The sequence below is a fragment of the Nannobrachium achirus genome (assembly GCF_963921795.1).
Source record: "Nannobrachium achirus genome assembly, chromosome: 17".
Taxonomy (NCBI): Eukaryota; Metazoa; Chordata; class Actinopteri; order Myctophiformes; family Myctophidae; genus Nannobrachium; species Nannobrachium achirus.
The window spans coordinates 32,137,255-32,164,920 of record NC_137824.1 but is presented as its reverse complement, the minus strand read 5'-3'; the positions used below and the strand labels follow the sequence as shown (position 1 = coordinate 32,164,920).

The 27,666-nt window shown below is 42.0% G+C and overlaps 2 protein-coding genes across 3 annotated transcripts in view; both read right to left on the bottom strand.

The window, feature by feature from the left end:
• Window positions 1-22: 22 nt before the first annotated feature.
• ccng1 (cyclin G1) lies at window positions 23-6,061 on the bottom strand. Its single transcript, XM_080746333.1, has 6 exons — window positions 5,891-6,061; window positions 4,476-4,757; window positions 3,967-4,220; window positions 2,523-2,601; window positions 1,540-1,650; window positions 23-1,181 (listed from the first exon to the last, which is right to left on the bottom strand). Exons 2-6 carry the CDS (start codon window positions 4,755-4,757, stop codon window positions 990-992), a joined length of 918 nt encoding a protein of 305 aa, XP_080602459.1. The 5' UTR covers window positions 5,891-6,061; the 3' UTR covers window positions 23-989.
• A 3,447-nt stretch (window positions 6,062-9,508) lies between these two features.
• Window positions 9,509-27,666, bottom strand: part of LOC308301495 (septin-8-A-like) — a gene marked incomplete at both ends in the record, with an annotated part of 19,181 nt that continues 1,023 nt past the window's right edge. Inside the window, 9 exons of one of the 2 annotated variants that reach the window (XM_080745491.1) lie at window positions 9,509-9,563; window positions 15,234-15,421; window positions 16,485-16,617; window positions 18,550-18,718; window positions 19,522-19,618; window positions 21,292-21,453; window positions 22,559-22,745; window positions 24,732-24,957; window positions 26,240-26,354. In XM_080745491.1, coding sequence (XP_080601617.1) covers window positions 9,509-9,563; window positions 15,234-15,421; window positions 16,485-16,617; window positions 18,550-18,718; window positions 19,522-19,618; window positions 21,292-21,453; window positions 22,559-22,745; window positions 24,732-24,957; window positions 26,240-26,354 — 1,332 coding nt within the window. The remainder of the gene's footprint in view (window positions 9,564-15,233; window positions 15,422-16,484; window positions 16,618-18,549; window positions 18,719-19,521; window positions 19,619-21,291; window positions 21,454-22,558; window positions 22,746-24,731; window positions 24,958-26,239; window positions 26,355-27,666) is intronic. The other variant, XM_080745492.1, reaches the window with a different exon arrangement.

The window sequence follows — 27,666 nt, the reverse complement described above, 5'->3', positions numbered from 1 at the left end:
AAGAAAACAATGTACTACAAGCTACTTTTCAATAATTTTATTGAAAGGTCCAAGTACTGTATATAGGTAAACCAGATGTAGTCAGCCAACAGTTTCAGAATTTAAAATGAAAATAAATGTATTTTCAGTGCCAAAATTGTCACGTGAAAGGTGGAGTTTGCAGAAATACAATACAAGTCCAAACAGGAATGTCATTGCAAAGACTATCTGCTTGCTAAAATCAATTCATTAACAACGGTTCATCGTTTTGGGGTTTGTCAAGTTATTCTGAATAACTTGGCATAAAATGACTCATCGGTAACCATTAATAGTCAGGAGAACATTCAGCTCTAAGAATTACGCCTATCCTATGAGCGAACAAATCAAACATGCCAGGCTCAACTCTAGCTTCAGGTCACAGGAGAAACCAGACCACACCTGCAAAGTTTTAAAATAAAAACATCTTTCATCACCTTGGGTAGGAGTGTGCATTCAGGACAGTTAAGCGACCTAGGGTGGAGTTAAGGGTTTTGGGCCCGATTTCTTGGTTCCATTTTTTTGCTGTTCACAAAACCCTTCTCCCTCCTCTTCCACATAGTGGACTGAGGTACCTAGGTGGTTCTATACTTATTTTTGCTTAAACCCAGCAACCCATGCCAGGGAATACCAGAGTACTATGGCACCGATTCAAACAAGAACATACTGTACACTTGTGCAAGCAAGTCAACCAGGAAAAGAAAAAAAAAACATGCTTAGATGGCTGCAGAAATTAATTGGGAAATGCTCATTAAGTCAGTGAGGCTGACGTAATGCAGAGTGCTATTCCTTAAAGAACTCCATCATCTATGATGAGGTTCTGTAAGGAAAGTGGTGGGATGTGAGTGGGTGACCACCACCTGATGTGCGACCCCTATGATCTAATACTTTTTGACATTTGAAGTCAAAAGGAGAATATTAAGATGTTATAGCTTGAGTTCAGGCGTGAGGTCACCCACTGACACACCCTGCTTTTAATACACTGACTCAGGGATGGTGGGAAGGTGAGCTATCTTGTAATAGCTGTGCTTCAGTTGGCGAGCGGTCCTTCCTGAAATAATCCAGCGAGGTCTCTGGCCGTGTGACTTGGAGCACTTAGTGGTGGTGTATTCAATCAGCCATTTTCTAGCCAGCTCCCTCATGCAAACTAGGTCACCATCTTTGATCTGCAGAAGAAAAAGAAAAAAACGGAATAAATACCCTATACTGTTGGCAGCACATCACAGCTTCTATTTAAAAACCATTGCCAATCAAACGGCATTACCATCCGCTTCTTCACCGTGCGTCACAACATAATCCTGTCAATGCTCGCAAGAGATTCTATTCAACATCATGATTAATCATTACCTTGCCTAAATGTTGCATGAACTCTCACTTCTAAATGAATCAGTTGCATAATGGCTCTGGCCTCCAACAGAACAAAGCTCCACCCATCAGATGATCGTTGAAACACATCTTCATGGCTGTTTGGCCTCTAGTTACGGTGCATGTGTTTAAAAGGGCAGAATGGCACTGGGTACTCACACTCAAATGCTGCTGCAAACTCAGCAGAGCCAGAGATATTTTGTCGGCGTGCTCGGGGTCATGTTGTTCCTGGGCTTCAAGAGACAACAAGGCCAAGGCCAGCAGAGAGGGCTGTAGGGGGAAAAAATCAGTTACCCAATGAAGACTTCTCAAAGTCAGAAAACAAGTTCCCGGTTTGTTTCTGTTGAAGACCATGGGGGTTGGAGGCGGAGCTGCCGTTTTCTTATTCTGTTTTTATCCTGTCCTTAACAGTAGTTAAAAACTAAAGAAAAAAAAAGAATGCCACTGTGACCCATTTACAAGGTCTCATAATGTGACCTGACTTGAGGCCAAATGATACATCACCACATGACTGAAATTCCATAATTTCAGCAGACATGGGTGTCTCCCAGATTTTGTGACCTGCACAAGTACTCCAACTGCAAATGCGCTTTAAAAAGACTAATAGATGCTCTGTTTGAGGAGAAGTTGAATGAGGAGATCCACTGGTACCTGTATTATATTATATTATTTGACAAGAAAGGACTTGAAGTGATCATTAGCAGGTTTGTTAGGTATACAAGTAGAAAAGCATAATACCCTAAATTAAAAAAAAGACTTCTCAAAGCTTTGCTCAAGGCATTCATTAGCCAATGAGGAATAACATAACTGTACTTTGCAGAAATAACTGACAAGATCAGACAGTAAACCTTTTCTCACAATGGCATCTACTGTAGATATAGCACAAGTCCAGTTGTCTAGAAGGTCCAGCCAGTATTGCTCTCTTAAATGTTTGGACGTTTGCAGACACCAAATTGTAGTCTGTCAAGAACCACGTATTGTATGCATCCAGTGTCTGCAGACATTCTCAGCTACAGATAACTTACTGCAAGTACAGTATAATCAGGCCTTCATTAAGAAGAAAATGGCCATGTCTTTCTTCCATTTATATGGATTATTTATTTTTGATCCTATAAAATATGGACTACATTTTGTTGGCTTACCTTAACTTTGGAGAAAGCAAAGGAGCAGTGACAAGCTTTAAGCTGAGCCTCCAGTCTCTCAAGATTCAAGATGTTCTGGCTGTAAAGACACATTTGTAAATATTAACAATTATTATTTCCAACTTGTATTGTATGTCAGTGTAATTGTGTTTGATGGGTGTTACACATGAAATAACTCAAAGGCTGACTTGGCAACAAAACACCGGAAGCACCTAAAAAGAATGAGGGAATTCATATTTATATTCAAAGTTATAATCAAAGATTAATATCTCATGTAGTGTTAACAGCTAGGGTCTAAAATATTGCTTTGTTTCGTTACCACTAAAGCTGGTAGGTCACAGGTAAGCCCTGCTCAGATTCTATTGTCAACCTTTATTTCCCTTTTTGGGTACGGTCACACCTAACTTTGACTCTGCTTGTGTGGCCTTATTTTTGCAATGGGAACGGAGGGTTTTGTTGCCATTATGTGGCTTTCAGTGACCATACCCCCTTAGCAATCTTTCAGGGGAAATAAACTCGATTTTGTAGTTTGTTTTCCTGTACAATTTAGGCTAAATGAGAATAAGCAACACTGATGCAGGCAGCTTATCTAATCATTATGGGTATGTTAGATGTAGGTGTGCCCAGAACCATGTGCAAGCATGCGTGCCTATGTGCAAGCATAGACAGTAGTCAACAGTATAGTCAAGGCATAGCCACACGTTTCCAGCGTCCCATCGTGCATTGCGCAGAAGGTGGGCGGCAGTTCCAGCTCGCAGCTACGTCGCAGCCGAGCCGAGTGTGACACAATCGTAATCCCGACCGTCGGTCCCAGAATACCCGGATGTGTCCCACACATAATCTACAGTAAATTCCCACGGAAACAGGTGGGTTGCACACCTAAATGTAATACACCCATTATACATTTTATTAGCATTGTTGCTTACATCACTGCATAAACACACAACAAAATCAGCTTTGGGTTTGATGCCACTGAAGCCTAACCTGACTTTCGCCAGATGGTTTGCAGCATTGCGTATGCCTGCATAACGCTCTGCTTTACCATCTGGGCTCGGTCCAGCACAACCGATGTAAGGGGCGGGCCATTTTTTCAAATTCTAAAGCAGGTGATTGGATATGGCCGTGCCAACTCCAACCACGCATATTGGCCTGTCTGCATGACGTTGCACCCAGAATCCGCCTCCTGGGTTTCCACGTGGTCTGCAATCAGACTCTATTGGCTCAGAGCCGCTCAGAGCCCGCCCATAGCTGCCGCTGATTGGTCCGGGCCGGGACTTTACGAGTGTTATCAACTGTGCTGGAGCGAGCCCAGATGGTAAAGCAATGCATAAGCAATGCTGCCACCATCTGGCGAAAGTCAGGTTAACTGAAGCCACTTCTTTTACAGTGGAGCAAACCGAGCATTGGTGACGTGCTACAGTCCGGCGGGAGGTCGTCTCCTCACCTGTCAGCATCCAGCTGCTCCTGGATGTGGCCATGAAACAGACGGAGGAAGCGGAGCGCCGTGGGAGCTTTCACCTTCCAGTACAGCTTCTCCATGATGATCTTCTCCATCCTCATCATGTCCGAAATCGTGAAACGCTTTTGGCTGATGCGGATGAGGTCGTTGGCCATGGGAACGTTCCTCTCCTCCTCTGTGGACTTCACGGCGATGTAGAAACAGCACAGACCCACGCAGGACAGGTGCTTGGGCTGAATCTGGACAGCAAAGCAAGACCAGTTTAGAATATGAAAGGATTAATTAACGATTCAATGCCAAAAACTGTGCCATGACAGATGTCAGTGTATGCTGTTAACCATGTAAGCCCTATTTGATACTTGGATAGACAGCTACACCGTGTTCGGCAGGAAAATGGCTAATCTAGGCTCACAACATGTCACGTACTGCAATCTACCATTTTTTTTCTTTCACATTTTCGCCTATAATGACATGCCCAAAGTAGGAGTTCTTACCTTCATGACGGAGATGAAGCGATCGAGCAGGTTGACGGCCAGGGAGAAGGTCTCTGAGCTGAAGCCAAAGAACCTGGTCAGGAAGAGGAGATCCCTCACCTCAAACTCCCGCAGTCTGGCGGTCATCCTCAGGCCATTGTCGTTGGCCTGTTCGACGAGCCTCAGCCCGCTCAGTTTGGGCTGGTAGCGGCCCTCTCGATCCGTGAGTGCCTTCAGCTGCACTGCGAAGGGCAATGCCTGCGAAGGGCAATGCCCCGGGCCTGTCGTTACTGTGTCAAGCATCTGCAATCGTTGCAAGAAAAATATTATAAAAGAAACTGTATGCTTAATTAGTGAGGTGAGAATTTGTAGTAAATAAATACAAATTGTCATTACATGGTTCTGATAATTCAATATAGAAACTCTGAAAGTGATTATTTTAATGACTTCAAATGTATTCACCTGATTGTAAATTACTTTGATCTATCAAATATGGGCATTGGACATCAGGGGATCATTCATAGTGTAATTTGAACTGAACATGGACATCAGGGGATCATTAATATTGTAATGTGAACACTTCTGTAAGCTTGTGTTGTGAGGTCATAGTGTATGTTGTTATAGCCTAATCTGTGTGTGGCACACTGGCCACTTGTATGTGGTTGTCTTTGAGGGCAGTGAGTGGGCACCGAAAATAATTCTAAATAAACTGTCCGATTTTATCATTATTATTATTTTATTTTTGCAACTAATGACTGAATCTTGAATATTTTTGATCCGTGTGCCCGTCTTCTCACTTGGGTCCGGTCCAAATATGTCCATGTCTGACATGACATGTATGCATAGTTTACATTCCTGGCTCAGCCAGTTGTCATTGAACTGGATCTGACTGGTTGCGTTTTCATTATTTTGACATGAATAAAAACGTATTAAATGTCAATGTAAACTTTCTAAAACCTCCAATCTATTATCCAACTTGTAACCGAGATTTCGTTGTTTTCCAATGGTATTTTGTGAGCCTTGGTTTATACTTCGTCGTGGGGAGGTGTCACGGCACGAAAATAGCTAGCGTTATGAGCTTGTAGATTGGCTATTTTCGGTAGCGTTTAGAGTTTATATCCCATATACCGTGGAGCCGGTTTGGCTTGTGATTGGTTGGTTGGTTTACGAGGTGAACAAACCAGCCAATCAATGCGCGGGACCAGCCGTCGGTCCGTTCTGGATATGGGAGCTTTTGGGTGTCAGCTGCGTCATAACATGTCAGGACATGTTCCCCCCTCATAGACAAACGCAAACAAGCACAGATAACAAATAAACTAACATTTCAAATGGATATTTCAAACTATATTTGGTTTAAAACACGTCTAACGCTACCAAAAAGATTAATTTGACAAAGCTATAACGTTTAGATACACGTGATTAAACAGATCGCTTACCTTGGGTGAAGGGAAGTTTTGCTGGGATAAATAATATATGAAAAGCAGTCGTGTAAAAAGGAGTATCCAAAATAAAGCATAAAGTGTAAGTATGAACTTTCAAGAAGAAAGTTTAAGCGTTTTTAAGATTTCCTCCTATGCACACCCCCCTACCCTGGCGTAAGGTGACGGGGAAAGGGCTATTCAGGAGCTCATGCCGGGATAAAACTACCCCATGTCCATACAGAGAAGGATCTCATTGGCCATAGATGGACGACGTTCCCTGTTCCTAAAACCCCATTGGGTCATTTTCCCGTCTTTCAAAGTCTAGTCCCACCTTTCCAAAAAAAAAGGGCGGATCCTCACTGAAAGGCGTGAGAGACATTTCTAGACATTTCTAAGGCAGTGGTTCTCAAATTTTGAAATTTGAAAGTCCCCCCTTAACTTTGACGCGCCCATTTGGTTCCATTTGTACAGTTGTACACTGTCAAAGTTATAGACTTCATTTCAGACTTTAGACACCCATAAAGGAACCTAGAGAGAGTCCCTGAAATCCACTTTGAGAACTACTGCTTCTAAAGATTCCAGCCTGGTTTCTTAATTTGCGACCGTAAGGTCGCAGTTTAGTATCAAAACCTCCACCGGCCGTCCGTCGGTCGGTCGGTCGGTCACACGTCACACGTCACACCTTTGCCCTGCTCATATCTGGGCTCGTTTGTGTATTGTATGACATCACGCCACATCATCGGCTGAGGACTGTGTGATGTCATCATATCTCCATATATGGAGACATAAGTTGCTCATGCCCAAATATGGGCTGGTGAGGTCAGACTTAGTGTGATGCGTAGGTTATCTCCATATATGGAGATTCAACTTCAATGAGTAACCATGGCAAATCACACCGTACACAAATGACCCTTATATAAGACCGGCATTATCTACCGACAGCTGCTATAAGCCAACCCTGGCGATAAGGTCTGAGTCGAAGAAATGCTTCTTTCCTGGTATAAGACCGGCATTGTCTGTCGTACATTTCGGTCAATTCCAGTGGGGATGCCATTGAAAAGTTAATCTAGTTGTACAAAGTAATCAAAGAATGGGTTGACTGGTAGGCTGGTTGACTGCTTTATCTGTGGAGAGTGTATGTCACTGAGAGTCCTTTTATAGCGATTGAAATCATGATGAGGTCACGATGAGTCATCTATGCCCAAATATAGATTTCTAGGTCAGATGGCCCATGGAGTTTGTGATGTCAAACCTAGCAACCCAATATAAACAAACCTGATGTCAGACCTGAAGTATCCTTTTATACCCATATATGGAGATACAGAGATCTCCATATATGGGCATATTAGAAAGCCCATATATGGGCATATACGGATGACATCAGGGATATCCATATATGGGCATAAAAGGGACAAGAGCTTACAGTTAAGAGATCTCCATATATGGGCATATCAGAAAGCCCATATATGTTCATATACTGATGACATCAGGAATATCCATATATGGGCATAAAAGGGACAAGGACTTACAGTTAAGAGATCTCCGGGCATAAAGGGACAAGGACTGTTACAGTAGATATAGAGATGTCCATATATGGGCATAAATGAACAAGGACTGACAAACACTGAGATCTCCATATAACCTATGGGAATATAAGGGACGAGGACAATGCGTAGCATTGTGAGCTTGTAGACCTATTTTCTAAATATTGTTGTACATTAAAAACTTGAAATGGGTCGTTCTGCATAGTACTTGGGATTTGTTGATGTAAATGTTCACATAGAGTGTAATAATTGGTAAAACAAACTTTTGGCCTATTTGTGGAGATAAGCGACCAACGGTCGCTTATCTCCCGATTAGGGAGTCTTACTGGTAGCCTTCATGTAGGCCTACATGTAATGACATGTCAGGACATATTCCCCTCATAGAGAACTGCCGAAAATAATAACCAATTAATGGTTATTAATTGCACCCCCCTCCAAATGATATCAATATATATCTATAAATATGGTTTATTATTAAGCCTCGTTGCTGCAGGCCCCAGTTTTGTATTATAGGCTATTTTTTATCTCTGGGGTCCCAATCTCAGAACATTTGGTCCGATGTGGACCATAGTCTGTCAGTGTTCTGTTAGGGTTAGGTTTAGGCATAGTTTTACTGAGGTTAGGGTTAGGGCCGATTCATACTCCGCTTTAAGAGCCAAATTTATTTAGGTTCGGTTCGGGGAGTCACAAAATCTCTGTGGCACTGAACAGCCAAATGGCGGCACCCGACCCCCCGAATGACGTCATATTGTGGTTTGGACAGAGCCGAACCAAAATACATTTGTCTCTAAAAGTGGAGTATGAATCGGCCCTATAGGGTTAGGGTTAGGTTTAGGCATAGTTTTACTGAGGTTAGGCCACGGTTAAGGTTAGGTTTTGGTGGTCGGACCAACGGGAGGTCAAACCAATGGGCAGTCAGTCCCCCTGTCAGTTTGGTCCAGAATACATTTAATGTCTATCTAGCCTATGATTACTGTTTTTAGCTGGGGCCCCTGGTACGCCCCGAGGGTCCATGTACATTACACCACATTGAGAACCACTGCTTTGCAGTAATCATATGTGATCTAAATTAGCATTTGATACATGCATGTAGTTTTTTAATACCCACCCCATAGTTCACTGTACAGTATACTAACATAATTGTACAAGATCTTATAACAACAACATAGTAAAGCATGTTTAATTCATGTTGTTGTTTTGTTTGCCTTTTACTTGTCGACCACTCATACTTTCTGGAACAGTCTGGTACTGGAGCCCGCTGAGGTCATTGGATGCAAATTAATTCACTCTTCTTTCAGTTTTAAAGTATGCCAGAGGGAGGCTGAGCAACAAGACGAGACGTTTCTTTGAAAGTAGCTTTTTATTAAAGCATAAAATACAAATCCACCGTCAATAATACTTTATACTTTAGACACCACACCATTTTACCATTTTACTGACACCCAGACCTATATAGCCTTAACTTTAAACTGATCAAGTCATTGTAGCAATTCTCCACAATATAGTACTGTATGTCCAGCGTAAAACTGTATGATATAGTTCTTATTTGACCTGTTAAAGAGCACACATTGCACATTAGTTGGTTAGGAAGGCAGATTAGCAGATTAACGCAAACATGGTTGACATGTTGTTTAATAAAGTGCTTATGAAATACAATCCTTTAAAGCAAAAAATCTGACGCTACTGTTATTGTTAGTTTATCATTTCACAGTGCAGATAAAATCACTAGTTAAAAGGCATTAATCAGGAATAGCAACCAATACAAAACAAGGGATCACGCTCAGTACAGAAACATAAGGATCAATGGCTTTAATATTTAGCATCTTTTAGTACATGTAGGGCTGGTTGTCAGATGACATGCAGAAACTATAACATAAAACCATGCTATGAAGCACTATTTATGTATCAGTGCATCTGAAGGATAGAATGTAGCAGGCTTGGAAGACTCCAGGTGGATCTCTTGCAGGGATGTTGAGACAGTTAGGAATATTTCTCTATATGTTAAAATAAAATAAAAATAACTTTATTTTATGGTGTAAAAAATATTAAGCTTGTTAATCTGTAATCTTTTGAAGCAGTAGAAAGTCTTCTAATTCAAATTCCTTCCTGAGGTTAAGGAGCACGCAGACGGAAGACTATACCAGCTACGAAAAGAAAGAAAAATCATTGATCAATACACTACAAAGGGCAAAGTCATAATATCAGTGGCATTAATTTATGTAGTCTGGAGGTCCTGGTGCGGTCTATTCACATTTCAGTCCCAATCAGTACACCAGCTTATTTCATTTCAACACTTTAATGATAGATCCGAAATGATTAGGAATTAATCAAAATGAATGAAAAATAAGGCACTAACTGGACCTCCATGTTACATAATTTGGTGCCATTGTGATTTATTGTATGCACTCTATTGTGTTCCCAACCCTGGACCAGTACAGCTGTGTTTTTATCCTATATCAGAATACATTCACTTGTCATCCCAGGTCTACAGTGACTAGTGTCTTATTAGACAGCTGGAATTACATGGAATTAACTTCCTTATTGAATATAAAAGCAGCAGTACAGTACTCAAGTTGAGAATCACTGTCTGTTCAATGGTCCTAGAATAAAGAAAACACACCAACTCCACAGTTACATGTTATCATAGCAGGAATGAGAAAACAGTTCAGTGGTCAGTAATGTTATTATTGTAGCTCTGTTGCACTTCATTGAGAATGAAAAACAAAATGAAAATGTAATATTTCAGGCTATCCAGAGGTCAGAGGGTAGCCTGAAATATGATGAACATACTGTATACAACAAACTAAAAACCATGGCCTGGTTATTTGACGATGAGGATTATGTTTGGACACCAACGGTACAGGCCCTGGTCCCTTGAGATCCTTCCTGGTATACTGTATACCAGGAAGTCAACTGTGTTCTCACAGTATCCTTGTCACTTCATCAGTCGTCTATTCTTGGAGTTATACACTGTCATACAGTACATTGCCAATACATTTTCCACTTATGTACCTGTGTACACACAATGTAACAATGAAGACCACCTTGAATCTTGAACACCGGGTGAATACAAAATTGTAGAACCAGGTTTCATGACCACCAATATACTGTAGAAAACTGCTTTTCTCCCCAGAAAAGAGAAAAAAGATGGATGGATGGATGGATGTTAGGGTATGTCAATAAACACATGAACTGATGGTTTTTCCTGTTTTGTCATTCTTCATTTGGTTGTAAAGGCAAACAAGAGATCTTCATCTTTTGATCTTGTCACTACCATCTAAAGAACCTCAACTATTTTGCATAGAATAGGTTATAGCCAATGTTAGCTCTCTTATTACAAAACCTGAGACAGAAATGAACAACTGAATAGAAAATATCTTTGAATATTAGAGGATCTACATTAAAGACAGCAATGGACTAATTCAGCTTTTGAATTAGTGTAATCTACAGACATTAATTAGGGCTGGGCAATTTATCAATAGTCTGTCGATGTTGTGTTATGACTGGATATCGTCTGGGATTTTGTATGGTAATATTGTGATGGCAAAGTGTTCTGTCTTCCTGGTTTTAAAGCCGAACTTCAATTATTGTGACTGTTTTAGCTGTTCTTTTATTTCCCTTTTACCTACCTACGGTAGTTATTATATAGGCATTACTGATGATTTTTTAAATCTCATCTTGTAAATATTTCATAAACATATACAATATTGTCATACTATCAAAATCGAGGTATATTGTGATATTTGACTCAGTCCATATCGCCCAGCCCTAATTTGCATGTATAGACAGATACACAAATGCATTGTATATGTTATTGCATACTGAATCAAAACCATCAGTTCACTGTCAATATTTGAATGCCACAATGACAGTCCAACTCCTGTCCACAAATGAAAGCTTGATTTATAATTTGTTGTATCATGGTGTCGCGTGCCGAAAATAGCCTCTCCACGCGATGCGTTATGAGCTTGTGGATAGGCTAGTTTCGGCCCGCAACGCCATCGTACGACGAAGCATAAATTAGGCACAAGACTTCTCAGTCGTTCACTGAAATGTGAGATACATTTCCAATGGCAGATGAACACACTAAAACAACACAAGCTATGTTATGATAGCGGCCCACGGTTGTGTTATTACACATCTAGCAGAGTCAGCGCAGGGGACACATTAAATCCACTGTGCATAGCCACCTTCTTCATCCATAAGTACACAATGGCTTATGGCCAACACATCACTCTGGCTCTCATACGTGCATTGCCACAGTGTCATCGAGTGAGTCCACACATACATTGTCGGTTAGTAATGTCAAATATAACAGTCCCTGTTCCCATGCTGATGGCAGACACATTCCTGGTTTCCCTGGATGTCTGTCCCATAAATCAACTGAAAAGGGAAAGAAAATATGAAAAAATATGGCAGGCAACAACACAGGATATGATAAATAAGACAGAAATCATATGGAAAGAAAATTATAAAATGAATGTAAAAATGCACCACAGGCGTGTGCAGTGAAGTGTTCTTGCTTTGAATAGACAAAACAAGAAACGTGAAGGAAATCAAATCAGTATCTCAATCAAAAGAGCTTAAGCCGATTACTGTAGCTCACAAGCTAACAAACTGGTCCGGACGAACTAATGCAGACCAAAATGTTTAATTGTTTTCCAAGTAGAGAATTCTGATATAATGTCCTTTGGTCTAGAGTCTAGACTGAATGAACCATATCATGTCTTTTTGACAGGACAAGCCTTTCTTTGATTCTCTTCTCATATTTTCAAACAAATCCAGTAGAGGGCACTATAGTCAACAGAGTGCAAATGTGCCATTAATTGCATTTGGTGGGGAAAGTAATCATTTGATCACACTTTAAACACAATAACCCTGGGGTCGCTGTTGGGCACATTTGAAAATAATGTTACAAAAATGAACAAAAATACAAATTATAATTATATATATATATATATATATATATATATATATATATATATATATATATATATATATATATATAGCGTATATATATACCGTATAATATATATATACCATATATATGTCACCGGATATAAGAGAACCAGCACATTCGAGACGCGGAGCACTCGTGATGCGGCACGGGGCGGAGCAAGCGGTCGCCACAACAACGTATTCCAGGCGGTGCGCCGCTCTATTGTCCACGACACTGCGAGCGGCTACCGAAGCCCCCCTGTATCCACGAAGCCCAAACGAGTTACGAGGCCCCCCTGGGTCCACGAAGCCCCAAGCGGCGCGAAGGCCAGCGGACCTTGGTCCTGCTCTTCGCCCCCGAGCGCCGCAGGCGCGAGTGGCCGCGAAGAGCGGGCCAGGGCCGCGCGGCCGGCGGAGCGCCGCGCGAGTTACGAAGCCGTGGTGAATGCAATCGTTATATTTATGCCCAGGCCGTAAGGCCTGGGCAAGCGCACGTTAAACGCCCTGTCCAAGTGACTACAATGGAGCTAATGGCTAGGCTAGGCTAGGCTAGGCTAGGCTAGGCTAGGCTAGGCTAGGCTAGGCTAGTAAATAAAGAGTAAACACTTCCGGTCTGCGGCGAGTTCAAAGCGTGACGTAACTCTCTTATCCAGTGGCTGACGTCGCCATCTGGTGGTGATTAGTGTGTGGTGAACGTCAAAACGAGTGCTCCTTGACAACTTTTACTGGTTTCTCAGAAACTGCGGCGCTCGGGGGCGAAGAGCAGGACCAAGGTCCGCTGGCCTTCGCGCCGCTTGGGGCTTCGTGGACCCAGGGGGGCCTCGTAACTCGTTTGGGCTTCGTGGATACAGGGGGGCTTCGGTAGCCGCTCGCAGTGTCGTGGACAATAGAGCGGCGCACCGCCTGGAATACGTTGTTGTGGCGACCGCTTGCTCCGCCCCGTGCCGCATCACGAGTGCTCCGCGTCTCGAATGTGCTGGTTCTCTTATATCCGGTGACATATATATATATATATATATATATATATATATACCGGGTATATATATATACTAATGTATCATTAGTAGTAGTAGTATTATCATTTTAAAAATAGTGAAAATAACCGATGCTGACAATGTGTCGTATTCTGGAGACTGGACTTCTATCGCTATTCACCATATAATAATATAGTACTGTATATAAAGCTTACGGGTTTACACATGCTTTACGTCTATGATTCTACGAGACGACCGAGTGAGCAAAGGACAAACGTAAATGACTATGAACAAAAACAAGCGCTGCTAGTGGAGCGCAGGCTATCGGAGCATCGTCTGTGTGACACGAGGCGTTGGATAGCAGTCATATGTAAACAGAAAAGCCCCCGTCTGAGACGCAGTCTGCCAGGTCAGAGGGCGGCGACCCTCCCACTGTGTCTGGGCAACGCAGTGTCACACTCAATCTGTCCCTGGATCAGTGTCTGTGCCAACATGGCTCCTGGCAAGGTAACACTATCTCATTAGTCACGTCCGGCTCTCCGTCTCCCCTCCTCGGTCTGACCGACTCCGCACAGCGTCTAATGGCTCGGGGAATAGCCGCGTTTAATTCATTATCTCTGATTAGCATTGGATGATTTAGTTTAATGACTCTAAACTCTGTGACACTGGAGTCACTCACGAGCGGCCACTGCTTGGAAGTCTTTAATGTAAGAAGAATTAATGCAAACATGTGTGAAAAGCACTAAGCAGTAACAGTGGTGGAAAGAGTACTCAATGTAGAAATACTCCGTTACAAGTAAAAGTCCGGAATTCAACATTTATTTGAATAAAAGTACAAAATGATTGGCATCAAAATGTACTTAAAGTACAAGAGTAGAATGCCCATTTCACAAGATAAAAATCTTTTGAAATAGCCTATCTACAATCTCACAATGCGTCGCATCGCGATGCATTTGGAAGAAGTGGTTCATTTAAGTGGTTAATATACAGTAAGAGAAAGTGGTTAATGTAAGTGTTTTAAAAAGTGGAGTAAAACTACAATATTTGTCTCTGAAATGTAGTGGAGTAGAAATAAAAGTTCTACTGACAATTGGAAATACTCAAGATTTTTACTTACAGGTACAGTACTTGAGTAAATGTACTTAGTTACTTTCCACCACTGAGCAGTAAGCTATAAGCACACACATCCAATGAATAATGAAAACCAGATGCTGGACACAGTGGAAAAGGAGTCAAATGAATTCTGCACACTAGAAAATGTTCCCAAGATATTAATCTTATACAGTATATTTGTAATATTACCACCACTTGTAGTCTCGTGTAGCCAGGTGATCAGAGATCTCCGCCTGCTGGTACATCTGGTTACATCTAAAATCAATGAATGGGCGGAAACGATTCAGAAATGTACAAAGAATAACAGCATTGCATCACCAATGCAAAGTCTTTAGGGCGGTCCTTCAAACTGCCATAGTACCAGAATTGTTTCTAAAAGCATTGGGCGTACGTAGGTTTGTTAGCACTGGTTTTCTCTGTCATCCAAGGAGCCCATTAAAGAACTTACCGATTTCCCCAAGTAGGCGGACATCTCATCTCTGATCGTCTAGCTACGCGAGACTAACACTGGTGATGTTTTCAGCCTACCCCCTTTATGTCCTTTATTCCCCCCATTGCTTCCCGCTCTTCCCTTTCTTTCTCTTTCTGGAAATAACAAATAAAAGATGGGGCTTGTACAAAAAACGAATTTCACCTGTAATAACCTGTGATGTGACAATAAAGTTGATTATTTGAAAGAAGATTTTTCTTCATCAGACAAAATCAGAACACACACAGGCACGCATGCATGCACACACACACACACACACACACACACACACACACACGCGCGCACACTCAGACACTTACTTCTTCTTGTCCTTGTCCTTCTTGAAGGGCTGCGAGCATCCCTGCAGGGCCTGACCCATCAGCGTCTCGGCCGCCACCTTCCTCCGGTTGAAGGCGTTCATCTCCTCTTCCAACTCTCTCCTCTTTTCCTCCAGGTTGCGCTTCTCCTCCTGGTGCATGCGCTTCAGCTGCTCAAACCTTTCGTGGAGCTGGAGAGAGAGGAAAGTTTTCAAATGCATCATGATGCATTGTGGGGCTTGTAGATTGGCTACTTTGCAAAAAAAGGTTTTGTTCACAGACATGACTGATTAAAATACATTGCTGCAGACAGGCAGGGTAAACAACAACAACAACAACAACAACAGGTATTTTACTTAACGTATATGTACTGACAGTGATATTTTTTACAAAAAGTAAAAAAGTTAAAGCTCTACCTGTATATTCTAATAGTAATATATAGTAAACATAGTAAACATATAATACATCTTCACGTGGGACACCAATTTCATACAATAACAATAAGGAAAGAGAACCCATTTATCAGCTTGGAACACGAGAGTTGCAGACTTGCCGACACCAACTTGGAACTCGTGAACCAGTGCCCTTCACACCCTCCTGTCTAGCCTGAGCTCTGCAGCGTTGTTAGCTCTGCTTGTTACACCACAGTGTGTCTAGACTCTAGGTAAGTGTTGTGCCATTTTCCCCAACAAGCTGTGCCTTGGCTTGGCTCCCACCACAGTGTCAGTTTGCTCGCCACCAGTTCCGGGCACCTGACAACAGTGCCCTGCCAGCCCCATCCTTTCCTCTATGACCTTGTCAGTGTGATACGCGGGAGTACAGTCAATGTTTCTGATGTGGTCCACCCATGTGCAGTGGTGTAAAGTAACTAAGTACGTTTACTTAAGTGCTGTACTTGTAACGTCGCTTAGATACGGGCCCGGTGAAAAAAGGGTTTCTCGACAATCAACTCGCGTTCTATCTCCAGACTCGGAATCTATCTCCAGATAGATTCCGAGATAAAGCCATTTTACTGCAGAGCAATGCATAGAAGCCAACGGTGAATATTCACTTCCTGGTGACGTCATCACCCAAAGGATCACGGGAGACCGAGTTTTCTTTCACCCGAGGGTCCCAATGACCACGCGCTACTGATATTTAATAAAAAACGATATCCCGGCTTTTATCTGGAAAAGCACTTCGAGGCGGGGTTTGAAATCCCGACTTTTGTCGGGAAAAGCACTCAATGTGTTACTGATCATATATAATTTTTACCTCTCTTTCTTTTTCTTTCAGCTCTGCCTCTGTCTCCTTCACTTTGTTGACAAACATCTGCCTCATCTCCTCCTCCTTGTGCTGCAACTCCCCCAGAAACTCCTTCCTCTTGGCTTGGTACGTCTCCTGCAGGCTGAAGGTCACCAGAGATGAACATGTCAGTCCCAGCTCCCACTCAAAAACACAATTCATTTATACTCCACAAAATCAAGTTAAGAACGGATGCATGGCTGCAGCTGCCTGTCGATAATTCCAGAAATAACTGCAGTTTGGCCATCATGACAGAGAGGGGGATTGATTTGCTTGCAATGCAACGAGTTGTAGTGTCATAATGCATTACAGGGGTATTAACTGCACCTAAAGGGGAACAGGAACATTCGTGTCAGCGATTTAACCATAGATTGCAACTAGACTGCACTCTGTTGAGGGGCCAACTTGTGCACTTGTGCGCCAGCAGAGCACGCAAGTACTGTGATCGGTGATATCGGGTATGTATCGGTGATGTATGTATGTGGGTGGGGCCGTGGGCATGTTGTGATTTGTTATTTATATAGCAGGTCACACTTGTTGGTGGTGCTGCTCCCTCATTGGCTACATTTGTACTGTTGGAAACAGACGGCCGGAAACAGACAGCACCTAAAGTAGTACTTGCGCGCTCTGCTGGCGCAAGTAATACATTCAGTTATAGTACCTTAAAACAGTTATATTTAGCGCTGATGGCTGCCCTCTTATGATGTTCCCTGAATTTGCCATGCAGTATGCTAAGCTAAATCGGGGAACATGATGTAGAATCCCCTCTGTGGTTATACAAGAACAGGGCCGAGGCAAAGCAACACATATAATTCTGTTTTAACCTAGACTCTGAACTAGAAAGATGGAGGCTGTGGTGGTGGAGGACTAGAGAGATTGATACTGGAGGCAAAGCTTTGCCAGTAGTCGTGTGTGAGGCATCACTGGTGGAGCAGAGATCACTGTAGGAGGGAGCCATATTTAAAGGGGAGTTTCGGTCAAAAACGACTTTCCTACCTTTGAAATGATGATCCAGGAAGGCTCTGGGCTGATCCAGGTGTTGTTTTACCCAAAGCAGCATTTTGTTCATTTTTCGATTTTCTCCCCTGCACCCCACGGCTCCAAAACGGCACCTTTTGGGTCTACCCGTAATCCGGTTATTATTCTCGCTCAAAATTCACTTTTCTCGCTCGGTCTCAGTCCCTCATACTGTAGTTAGCATATCCGAGCTACATCAGCTCCTGGTCGCCGCCATGTTTGTTTACAACAAGCTCAACTCTGAACTCCCAGCCCAGGAGAGAACACTGGGAAATCCCGTTTTGTATCGCGTGACTCCCCGACGCGCGGCGAACAATAAAACACAAAAATGCTCTTAGCCAAAGAAAAAAGATGTAACTATGTCGACAAAGTCTGCAGAGTGATGTATGCGGTGTAGCCTCTTGTCTGCCTCAACAGGTAACAGGCTGTGGGGGGAGGGAGGTGGAGCTGTGAGAGCAGCAGCAGCAGCAGCAGCAGCAGCTCGTGAACGCGCGTTTCCCAACGGGTTAGGGATTTCCCAGTGTTTCTCTCCTGGGCTGGGAGTTCAGAGTTGAGCTTGTTGTAAACAAACATGGCGGCGACCAGGAGCTGATGTAGCTCGGATATGCTAACTACAGTATGAGGGACTGAGACCGAGCGAGAAAAGTGAATTTTGAGCGAGAATAATAACCGGATTACGGGTAGACCCAAAAGGTGCCGTTTTGGAGCCGTGGGGTGCAGGGGAGAAAATCGAAAAATGAACAAAATGCTGCTTTGGGTAAAACAACATCTGGATCAGCCCAGAGCCTTCCTGGATCATCATTTCAAAGGTAGGAAAGTCGTTTTTGACCGAAACTCCCCTTTAAATGGACTGCCTTGTTGTGAGAATCGTCTGTGATGGGTGCATATACCGGTAAATGCCTGCCTAGAACCTCCTATTCAATCAGTAGAATGACAGCTTATCACAGCCAGGGGGCGTATGACTCCCATGTCCTGCATGAACTAATGACATGCTTCCTTTCAGTGAACCTTGACTGACCTGAAAGGCCGGCTGCCGGGGTCCGTGTCCTTGAAGCCCATCTCCTCCAGTTTGCAGCGGCGGTACAGTTCATAGTGACGAGCGTGCGTCTGCTCCCTGAGGTCCTCCATGTTGACACGCAGCAACATCTCTCTCAGCTTCACAAAGTCACAGTGGTTCTCATTCTCCACTGGAAGACCACACGCATAGTAGATTAACTCAGTGATTCTCAGCCTATTTAAATACCACCAGTTTAGGCCACGGACCCCCATTTGATTAAAAAAAAGTTAATCTCTGGGACCTAAACTACACAAATAGTTCTATTTGTACACTGTCAGAGATTAAGACCCGTAATGGTATATTCGGTTCATAACTAACTATCCTTTAGCCGGGGACCCCCTGGAACTCAAGGACCCCTGGGGGTTCCCAAAGAACCAGTAGTTTATAAACTTCAAATTTTTTCCCACGTTTTGTAACCTATTTTTTCCCCAATGCCAATTGCCTAAGCTATAACCTATTTTTCGCTACTCTCCCTCTGCCAACCTGGGGAGAGCCTCGAACTAAGCTCCAATGCATGAGGAGTGAGCAGGCCGCTTCTTATCACCTGACAGGGGGGAGTTTCCCCGGTAGGACGTAGCGTGTGAAAGAAACAACCAGTTCCTTTCCCCTCCATCAGGCTCCCCGGCTGACTAGGGGGAGGCTTATAGAGACTAGGATTACTGCATGTTTTTGTGAGGGTAATACTGACTGCGCCACCATGCCCGCAGTAGTACCAGAGAAGCAGTAGTTTAACTGGATGTATTCATTATAAACCTTTAATTATGGATACATACATACATACAGTACATACATACATACATACATACATACATACATACATACATACAGCATCATGGCATTAATGTCAACCTTAATTTTAATAGCACTATTTTAAATTTTAATGCTATAACAGTCAAATAAATGTGTTGGTTGGGCAGTGCTGGAGATACTCGCCTTGTACTGACCCCCAGGGGTATAGCCGCGCTCGCACCATCTTTGTCCCCGACTTCACTTCATCCATGCTCCCCACCACCGCAAACGGAAGATGAGCCTGTTCCATAATATTTATTAAAGGTCAGAATATGGACGAAAGCAATCCCAGTTGTCAAATCATTTCTCATACCGTATTGTGGTAAAATATGGTGTGAGAAAAATTGACTTGTTAACTCTCTCCCAGCCATTTACAATATGCTTGTGCGCCTATACTGCCAGGAATATTATTAATTTCCAAGTTATCAGTAGCCGATCCCAGCAGGGATAATGTAATTGTAGAATGTAGTACACGTACTATCCACTAGAGTGTGCCCAACGATAAGGTCTTGCAGTCTGCTGTGCAGCCTGTACAGCATTGTGCCCCATAATGGCTTCCTATGGAGCAGCCATTATGGCTCCCGGTCCGCCGAACGGGAGCCATCCTGGAGCGAGTGCACGTCGTGCACACTCCATATACACTCGTTTTTGATCCTGAGTGACCACTCTGTCAGCCTGCCATTTTTTTCCGAATGAAAATCCGTCTACATATGGTAAAGTTTGATAAGAAAAACGTCAGCTTTCAATGCTATGGAAAGGCCCATGCTTTGTTATGGCCGAACGACTTCCGGGTTACGTCATCGATGATGTCATTTCCATCGCATTTTTGTAGCAAAAGCTTATATGAACCTAGAATGGTCATTTATAGCTCAAAAAATGTCAAAAAAATACCAAAAAAATCTGAAAATGATCCCCAAGGCGACGTTTGGCGATCTGGCTGGCTGGGCTTCCTCAAAATGGCGATGGAAGGCGATTTGGCTGTGAACTAGTTGAGTAAAGCTTTACACTCTCTGAGCTAAAAATTAAACTCCAGGTTTCACTGTATACTTTTTGTCCCTGTTGCGCTGATTACATTAATACCTGCCAGATAAATTAAAGGAAAACTTTGATACCTGGCACCTCAGATTCCAGGTGTGGCACGTGAAGCCACCACCTGGACATGCCACTCCAGGTGGCATGTCTCCAAAAGGAGTACCTCACAGATCAGTTTGTGTTTACCGTTACGCGGTACTGTTAGTGTTGGTACAGACTACAGCCTCAGCTATTAAGCTTTTGTGGTGCTCAGCAGATTAACAATGCAGTATGTCTCCACGCTGTAGGACAAACACCATATATTTATGTGTGAGAGATAGGGTGAGAGGAGGCACACAGACAGACAGACAGACAGACAGACAGACAGACAGACAGACAGACAGACAGACAGACAGACAGACAGACAGAGAATAGCATCTACAGTACTGCTCCTAAAAGTAGTAGACACATTTGATGTACAATGCAAAAAAAGAGTGGGGACTGGGTGTATAGCGTTGTTAACCCTAATCCTAACCTCAGTAAAACTATGCCTAAACCTAACCCTAACCCTAACCACCGTCGGACTAATGGGACGTCAGACTATTGAGATTTTGCCTTGGGGACTTAAGTATTATTTACAATTACTTTAAGCATTTAGCAGACGCTCTTAATCCAGAGCGATTTACAATAAGCACGGTATTGCATCAGTGCATCAGCATCAATACATCAAATGGAAAGAAATAGTAGGCTAATCTAAGATAACAGGTAAACCAAGCACCTATTCAGTAAAAACTTCATAAATAAAACATACTGTATAAGAATGCTACCGGTATCTATTTATTAGAGAGACACAGACAGACAGTCAGACAGACAGACAGCGAGATAGACTGGAGAAGGACTCACATTCATCGAAGAGTTGATCTCAGTAACAGCTTCGTCCTCTGTGGGAAACTGATAGATCTGAACTCCATTGCTGACCAGCTCACTCATAATCTTGATTTTGAATTTGTGCAGTTCACTTTTTGATATTGTGTCTGCCTTTGCAATAACAGGGATGATGTTCACCTACGGTACATGGGGGGGAAATAAAATTAATTATGATATAATTTGATTGTATTTTCAGCAAAAAAACAACTGCAATAATGTATATTAAAGGTGGTGTAACTGATATTCTTTTGTTAAAATATGCTTTAAATAGCTCTATATTCGGATAGTAATAATTGCTATCGAGTCTTTGTTCAGTAACAGAGGTCCTCGTCTTTCCAGTTATTTAGTAAACAGAAAATACATTTTTCAGGTCAAGATACCAATTCAATTATCCAATCAGGAGGGAGAAATCATACTAGACACAGGATAAACAAGTGCAATTGAAATGAGCAGACAAAATCTAAAGTGGTTAATTATTACAAATTTGGCCATTTCCCCACACACTTTTTAGTCTCCTTTAGATTTTTCAATCCGGACTTTAAAGAGCCTGATGCAGCATCAGTGGAACTGTAACAGGCACATGCATACATAGACATCAAAGGGGACTTGAGCCCCTGCCCTTTTACCCATTAGTAAAAAGTGCCCTCTCCAGACCATGAATGCAGTTTTTACTATGGTGAAAGAAATGCAAATGCCCCGTTTCCATGCCATGCCTGAAGGCAGCATTCAAAAGAATGTCCTCGTCCAAACTCTCCTGAACTTGAATGCAGCATCTTATGTTGAAATAATTGCCCTCTCTGTGTAGAAGAAATCCATGCCACATCTCCAGTATTCAATTGATTATACTTAGTTTAGTGTTCATTCAAGAAAATAGCCGCCCTCCAAGCTCACAACGCGTCGCAGCGCGACACGTTGTGAGCTTGGAGGTCTGCTATTTTCGATATTTTCACCAAAAGGCCCTTTTAGAAATTTCAGCCCCTGCCTCTCTAACATTCTCTGCACGTCCCTGAACTGGAACACTATAGAATTGAACAGTTCTCTCTCCTGACTTGATGAAATTGGTAACCCACCTTAAAAGATTATTTTCCCTGTTTATTAAAGTAAGATGGGGAGAGCCCTTTTACTGATCAAAAAGTATATAGTAGCAATATATCCCTATGTGGAGCTTTAACCTTTTAACAAATAACTTTTCATTTAACCAATAAATATCACATGAAAATATAAATGAAACTGAAGTGAGTACCTTGCTGTCCAGTTTCTTCATTGTCACCAGGTCTAGGGACTTCAGGGAGTGGCCCGTAGGGGCGATGAAATACAGACAGATGTGGATTCTTGTGTCGTGGTAGTTATATAAGGATCGCTTGATTTTCATCTCCTCCGTGAGGTAATTTTCAAACTGTGCATCAATGTAGTCGACGATGGCTTTGTAGCTGCACAGGAAGGTAAAAACAAACAAACGCAGGTTGGCAATAAGTGTCATTACTGGCTTAAAGGACAACTTTGTTTTTTTACAACAAGTGTTCATATTTTAGATTGTAATTAGAGAAAAGAAAAGATGAGAGTTTATTTATTGTTTTAGCCATTTTAGCAATTTTGATTCAGTGGATGGGGGCATGTGTACAAGAAGTGGCTAAATATGTATTTTTAAACACAATAGAGCGTCGATTTCTTTATTACTATTTACAGCAACACTACTAGCTCCCATAAGACACATCTGCCCATGAAAGATTGCGGTGCATCTTGGGAATGGGCTTATTGTGTCTAAAAAGACATATTTATTATTTAGCCACTTGTATGTATCTTTTCTTTTCTCTAATTACAATCTTATTACAACCTCTTTTGTACATTCTTTCTTTTATGTACTTAGATGGGATGATGGTTATGGTTGGGGGGGAATGGGAAGTATAGTGTTTACAATGTTTTATTTACTCTTAAATTGATAAAAATATACAATAGAGAAAAAGAAGTAGAAAACAATTCCAAGACACTTGTGTCTTCTATGCACCAGCAGGGGGGCCACTGTGCACTTCGGCTGGCCTCATTGTTTCAGAGACAAATTAGTATCCTGGTTACAAGCTTTGCAACAGCCACTGTGCAGCCAAGAATGTCCTTTTTCCAAACTCCCCGTTGTTGGAACTTTCAGATGTCTTTTGACACAGCATTAGTTCTACCAACCATGTTCTACCCTCTCTTCCCTTCCAACTCACTTCCACACAAAGAAGCACAGCTACGTACAGTGTATGCCAACAACACACTCAAGCTGTATGTGAATTGGAAGCACCACAGCAAGACGATTCTGTGGAACGCTGATCAAAGCCAAGGCAACCACTGTAGACGTCCTAAATGTCAAATATCAAATTATACACACTATTTGAACTATATAGTTGTATATCATACAGACTGATTAAACATATCAATGCATCACAATATTCTGTCAAGATTATATAAGAAACATTACTAACTATGAAGACAAATATAACGAGTGTTTGTGTTTGTGTGTGTGTGTATATTTATTGTGCACGAGGATGCTACTAGTCGGGGGATAACTTAAAAGGTCCTGGAATAAATTCCTTACCAAAACATTTCTTCACCAATGTGTTTGTAAAGGTGTCTAGTAACACATCCCACAAAGACTGAAATTCAGTTTCCCTAGGAGAATCCGTTACAGCTGATTAAAGTTGGTGTCCCATTAAATTAACTATACAGGATAAAACACACCAAAATAAATATGCTTTAAGTAGCATGTGAGGGGTCAAACTAGGGGTTTTTCATGATTCTGAATCCATTGCAAGCATTTGTTTTGCACAAATAACATTCCTTGGGCTAAAAACGCCCCCACACAAATATGGTTTAGTGATGAGTCATCAGTTTTCAAAGTTTTGGGGGAGCCGCCTTTACCTCAAGGAATGTTTTTTGTGCAAAACAAATGGTTGAAATGGATTCAGAATCATGAAAACCCCCTAGTTTGTCCCCTCACATGCTACTTAAAGCATATTTATTTTGGTGTGTTTTATCCTGTATAGTTAATTTAATGGGATCCCAACTTTCAGCAGCTGTCACGGATTCTCCTAGGGAAACTGAATTTCAGTCTTTGTGAGATGTGTTACTAGACACCTTTACAAACGCATTGGTGAAGGATTTTTTTGGTAAGGAATTTATTCCAGGATATGACACTATTTCTGAAGATATCCCCCGACTATACGCACACCAAGTCTTTGTAGTGGTGCCGCCAACAGCAGAATAATAGGCTAGTCTTGCGGCAAGAATGCGGCCGCACACACTGGTAGCCAAAGTGCCAATATTTTTATTTAAGGACGTTGAGCGAGGAAACTAACGTTTCGACAGACAACTGCCTTCTACCCTGAGGCATTCTTGCCTTTTAAAGACTTGCCTCCTTTCGATTTTTCAATCAGGACTTTAAAGAGCCTGATGCGGCGTCAGTATACCTTTCCTCCTTGTTGATCTGGTCCCCAAAGCCCACGGTGTCCACCACGGTGAGTTTCAGGTTGACGTTGCTCTCCTGCAGGTCATACGTCATGGGTCGCATCAGGACTTTGTTCTCGTAGTGGCTGGCCTCCTCGTTCTCAAACGTTGTGTTGAACAGAGTGCTCATCAACGTCGACTTGCCGATCCCTGTCTCGCCTGAATCGGGAAAATGCACAGAGATTCAAAGCAAAAACCAATCTCAGAACTTTACATTTTCCTTAAGCCCCAATCTGCGATTTGTGAAACAGCGCAAGGAGCCCCCCACATTAGCACTCTGTTTCCCAAACAATTATACAATTTGTAAAATTAAGATGTTTTGGTATTATCGTTTTAAACCATATTACTGCTGTTTGACATACAGCCAACCAGTTGAGGAAATCACAGACTGAAGCGATGTTCAGACAACACCGTTTTCTGTTGTCGAGTGAACGTGGCCTGAGAGGCATTGACCTTTTATGAAATGTATGAGACCATTAGGGTTCATGGAAGATGCTTCTGAATATGTATTCTATTGCTAGTTTAACCACTTCAAAAGCTCTGTAATCTTATAATAAAATATTATTTTTTTTATCTGTCATTAGTGACGCAGAGCAGCAGTGTTAAAGTTACAAGCCAAGAGGAAGACGTGCTGGCTTGAGTGGCCTCTATCCATGACAATCACTCGTGGCAACTGAAAACTTGAATCCATGAATACAGTAAAAAATAAAGCATAGCTTAACGTTGTTGAAAAATACAAAGCATATCTAAACAATAGGTGACACTTTCTGTTTTTGCATCATACTCTATGCTTATGATTTCATTATTATTTTATAAGGACCCCCTTCATATAGGGACAGTGATATGATTGGTTTCTTCCACTGTTTTAGCCTCTACATTTAATTTAGATCTTACTAGATGTATCAGTAGGTGGGGATCTCTTGGTCTTAACCCCTTGAACCTAATAAACCCCTTAAACCTGATTCATTTTGTCTAGTATTTCCCCCTACATCAAATCTCTTCACCGAAAATAGCTAATCTACAAGCTCACAACATGCGAGGCACGTTGTGAACTTAAAGGACAACTTCACCCATTTTCACCCTATCTTCATATAATTGGTCCTCATTATTGCTTGTGATGAAATGGTACAATTTTTTTCAACTCTGTGTCTCATAGGGGGGCTGTGGACACTTCAGAAACCTGGCTACCAGTGACATCATCGTTAGGCAAAATTCTATTTTTATCAACTCTATAGCATGCTAGCTTTCCAGGAATATAGAAGGCCTGCAATTTCTGTTCCCCATCTATGATGTTACTGGTATGGCGGTATCTGAACTGTCCACAGGCTTCCTCTGAGACACCACATTATAATAAGAAGCATTATTGAAGATAATCATATGAGGATAGCTTGTAAATGGTTGCCGTTGTCCTTTAATATAAAAACATTGAAATGCAACGTACCAACACACAGGATGTTGAAGCTGAAGCCCTGCGCCACTGATTTACTGACCAGCTGGTCCGGCAGGCTGTCGAAGCCAACATGTCCGCCAAGCTCCAGGGTTCGTTTCTCTTCATTCTAACAGGATACAGAAATAAAAAGAACAATTATTTCTCTCTATAATGTTGCTTTATACTGCGCGGCTGTGAAAGAGGCAGCGTTTATAAGAGGGTCTGTGTGTGTGTGTGTGTCTGTCCGGGGCTAATCTTGCATACCGCCGGAGCGGGCTGAAAACTTGCCCAAATAAGGAGTAATATGTGTGTCATAGATACATCTTAGACGACTGGCATCATAGAATGACCACATTAAGTGTGAGATCCACATAAAGCCACCCCCCTGCTGTTATTAGAATTGTTTCCTGATTCAATATTCTACACATTTCATGCAATTATTTTGGTGGAAATTGTCACTTTTAATTCCACATACAGTAAAGCATCTAAGGAATTGTTTGTGTTTTGGTCTACCACTGATAAATACAGATGATAATTCATTTTATTCATTTTTAAATGCTTATTTGAGGTCCCATCATCTCATCCATTCTGGCAAATGAGGTCATCTCCAAAGAGTCAGACCTATAAAAAAAAAGTTGTCTCAAACCATCCTAAACTACATGTGACAAGGTCAGAAAACACACTGGAGGGTTGGTATCACGTCAAAACAACAGTGAATTGTTTTGAGTTATGCAGAATGCAGATACTGTATGAGGTCATACTTTACAGAGCTTCTCTCTGTGTGTAATAACATTTATTGAAACCCGCTAACCTATATGGTTTGTACATTATTTTGCACAATGATGTCAAACAGAATAATGTCCTCTTAGTTTTATACTCTCAGATATAGAAGCATAAAAGTAGTACTGAATGATTGTTGTTGCATATAATAATGGTACCACGATAAAATAGTATTCACTCTGTCTCAAGAGGACAGAGGAGGGCTGTGGACAGTTCAAAAACCCACCTAGCAGTCATCATCAATGGGGAATCCAAGCTAATGGAAACTGCAGGCTTTCTATTCTTGGACAATTTGCATGCTATAATGTTCTTGCGTTAATAAGAACCTAAATCAAAAAGAAAAATGTAAAACAAAAATAAATCTGCCTAACAATGATGTCAATGGTAGGCAGGTGTTGGAAGTGTCCACAGCCCTCCTATGAGACACAGACGAGTAGGATGATGATGGAAATAAATGTGTAATAGCACTAGGTGTATTGCTCCGGTCAACTAATTATGCGTTTGAAGTGATTAAAAAGTTTAAATGAAATTGAATCGTGATTCGTAACCTTAAAATCGTGACAGCCCTAACACTGAGACACAGCAGAGACATTTTGGACACTCTGGGAAACAGACGCAACAGACACCTTGCAGAAGGCTCAAGACGAGGACAAGGATGG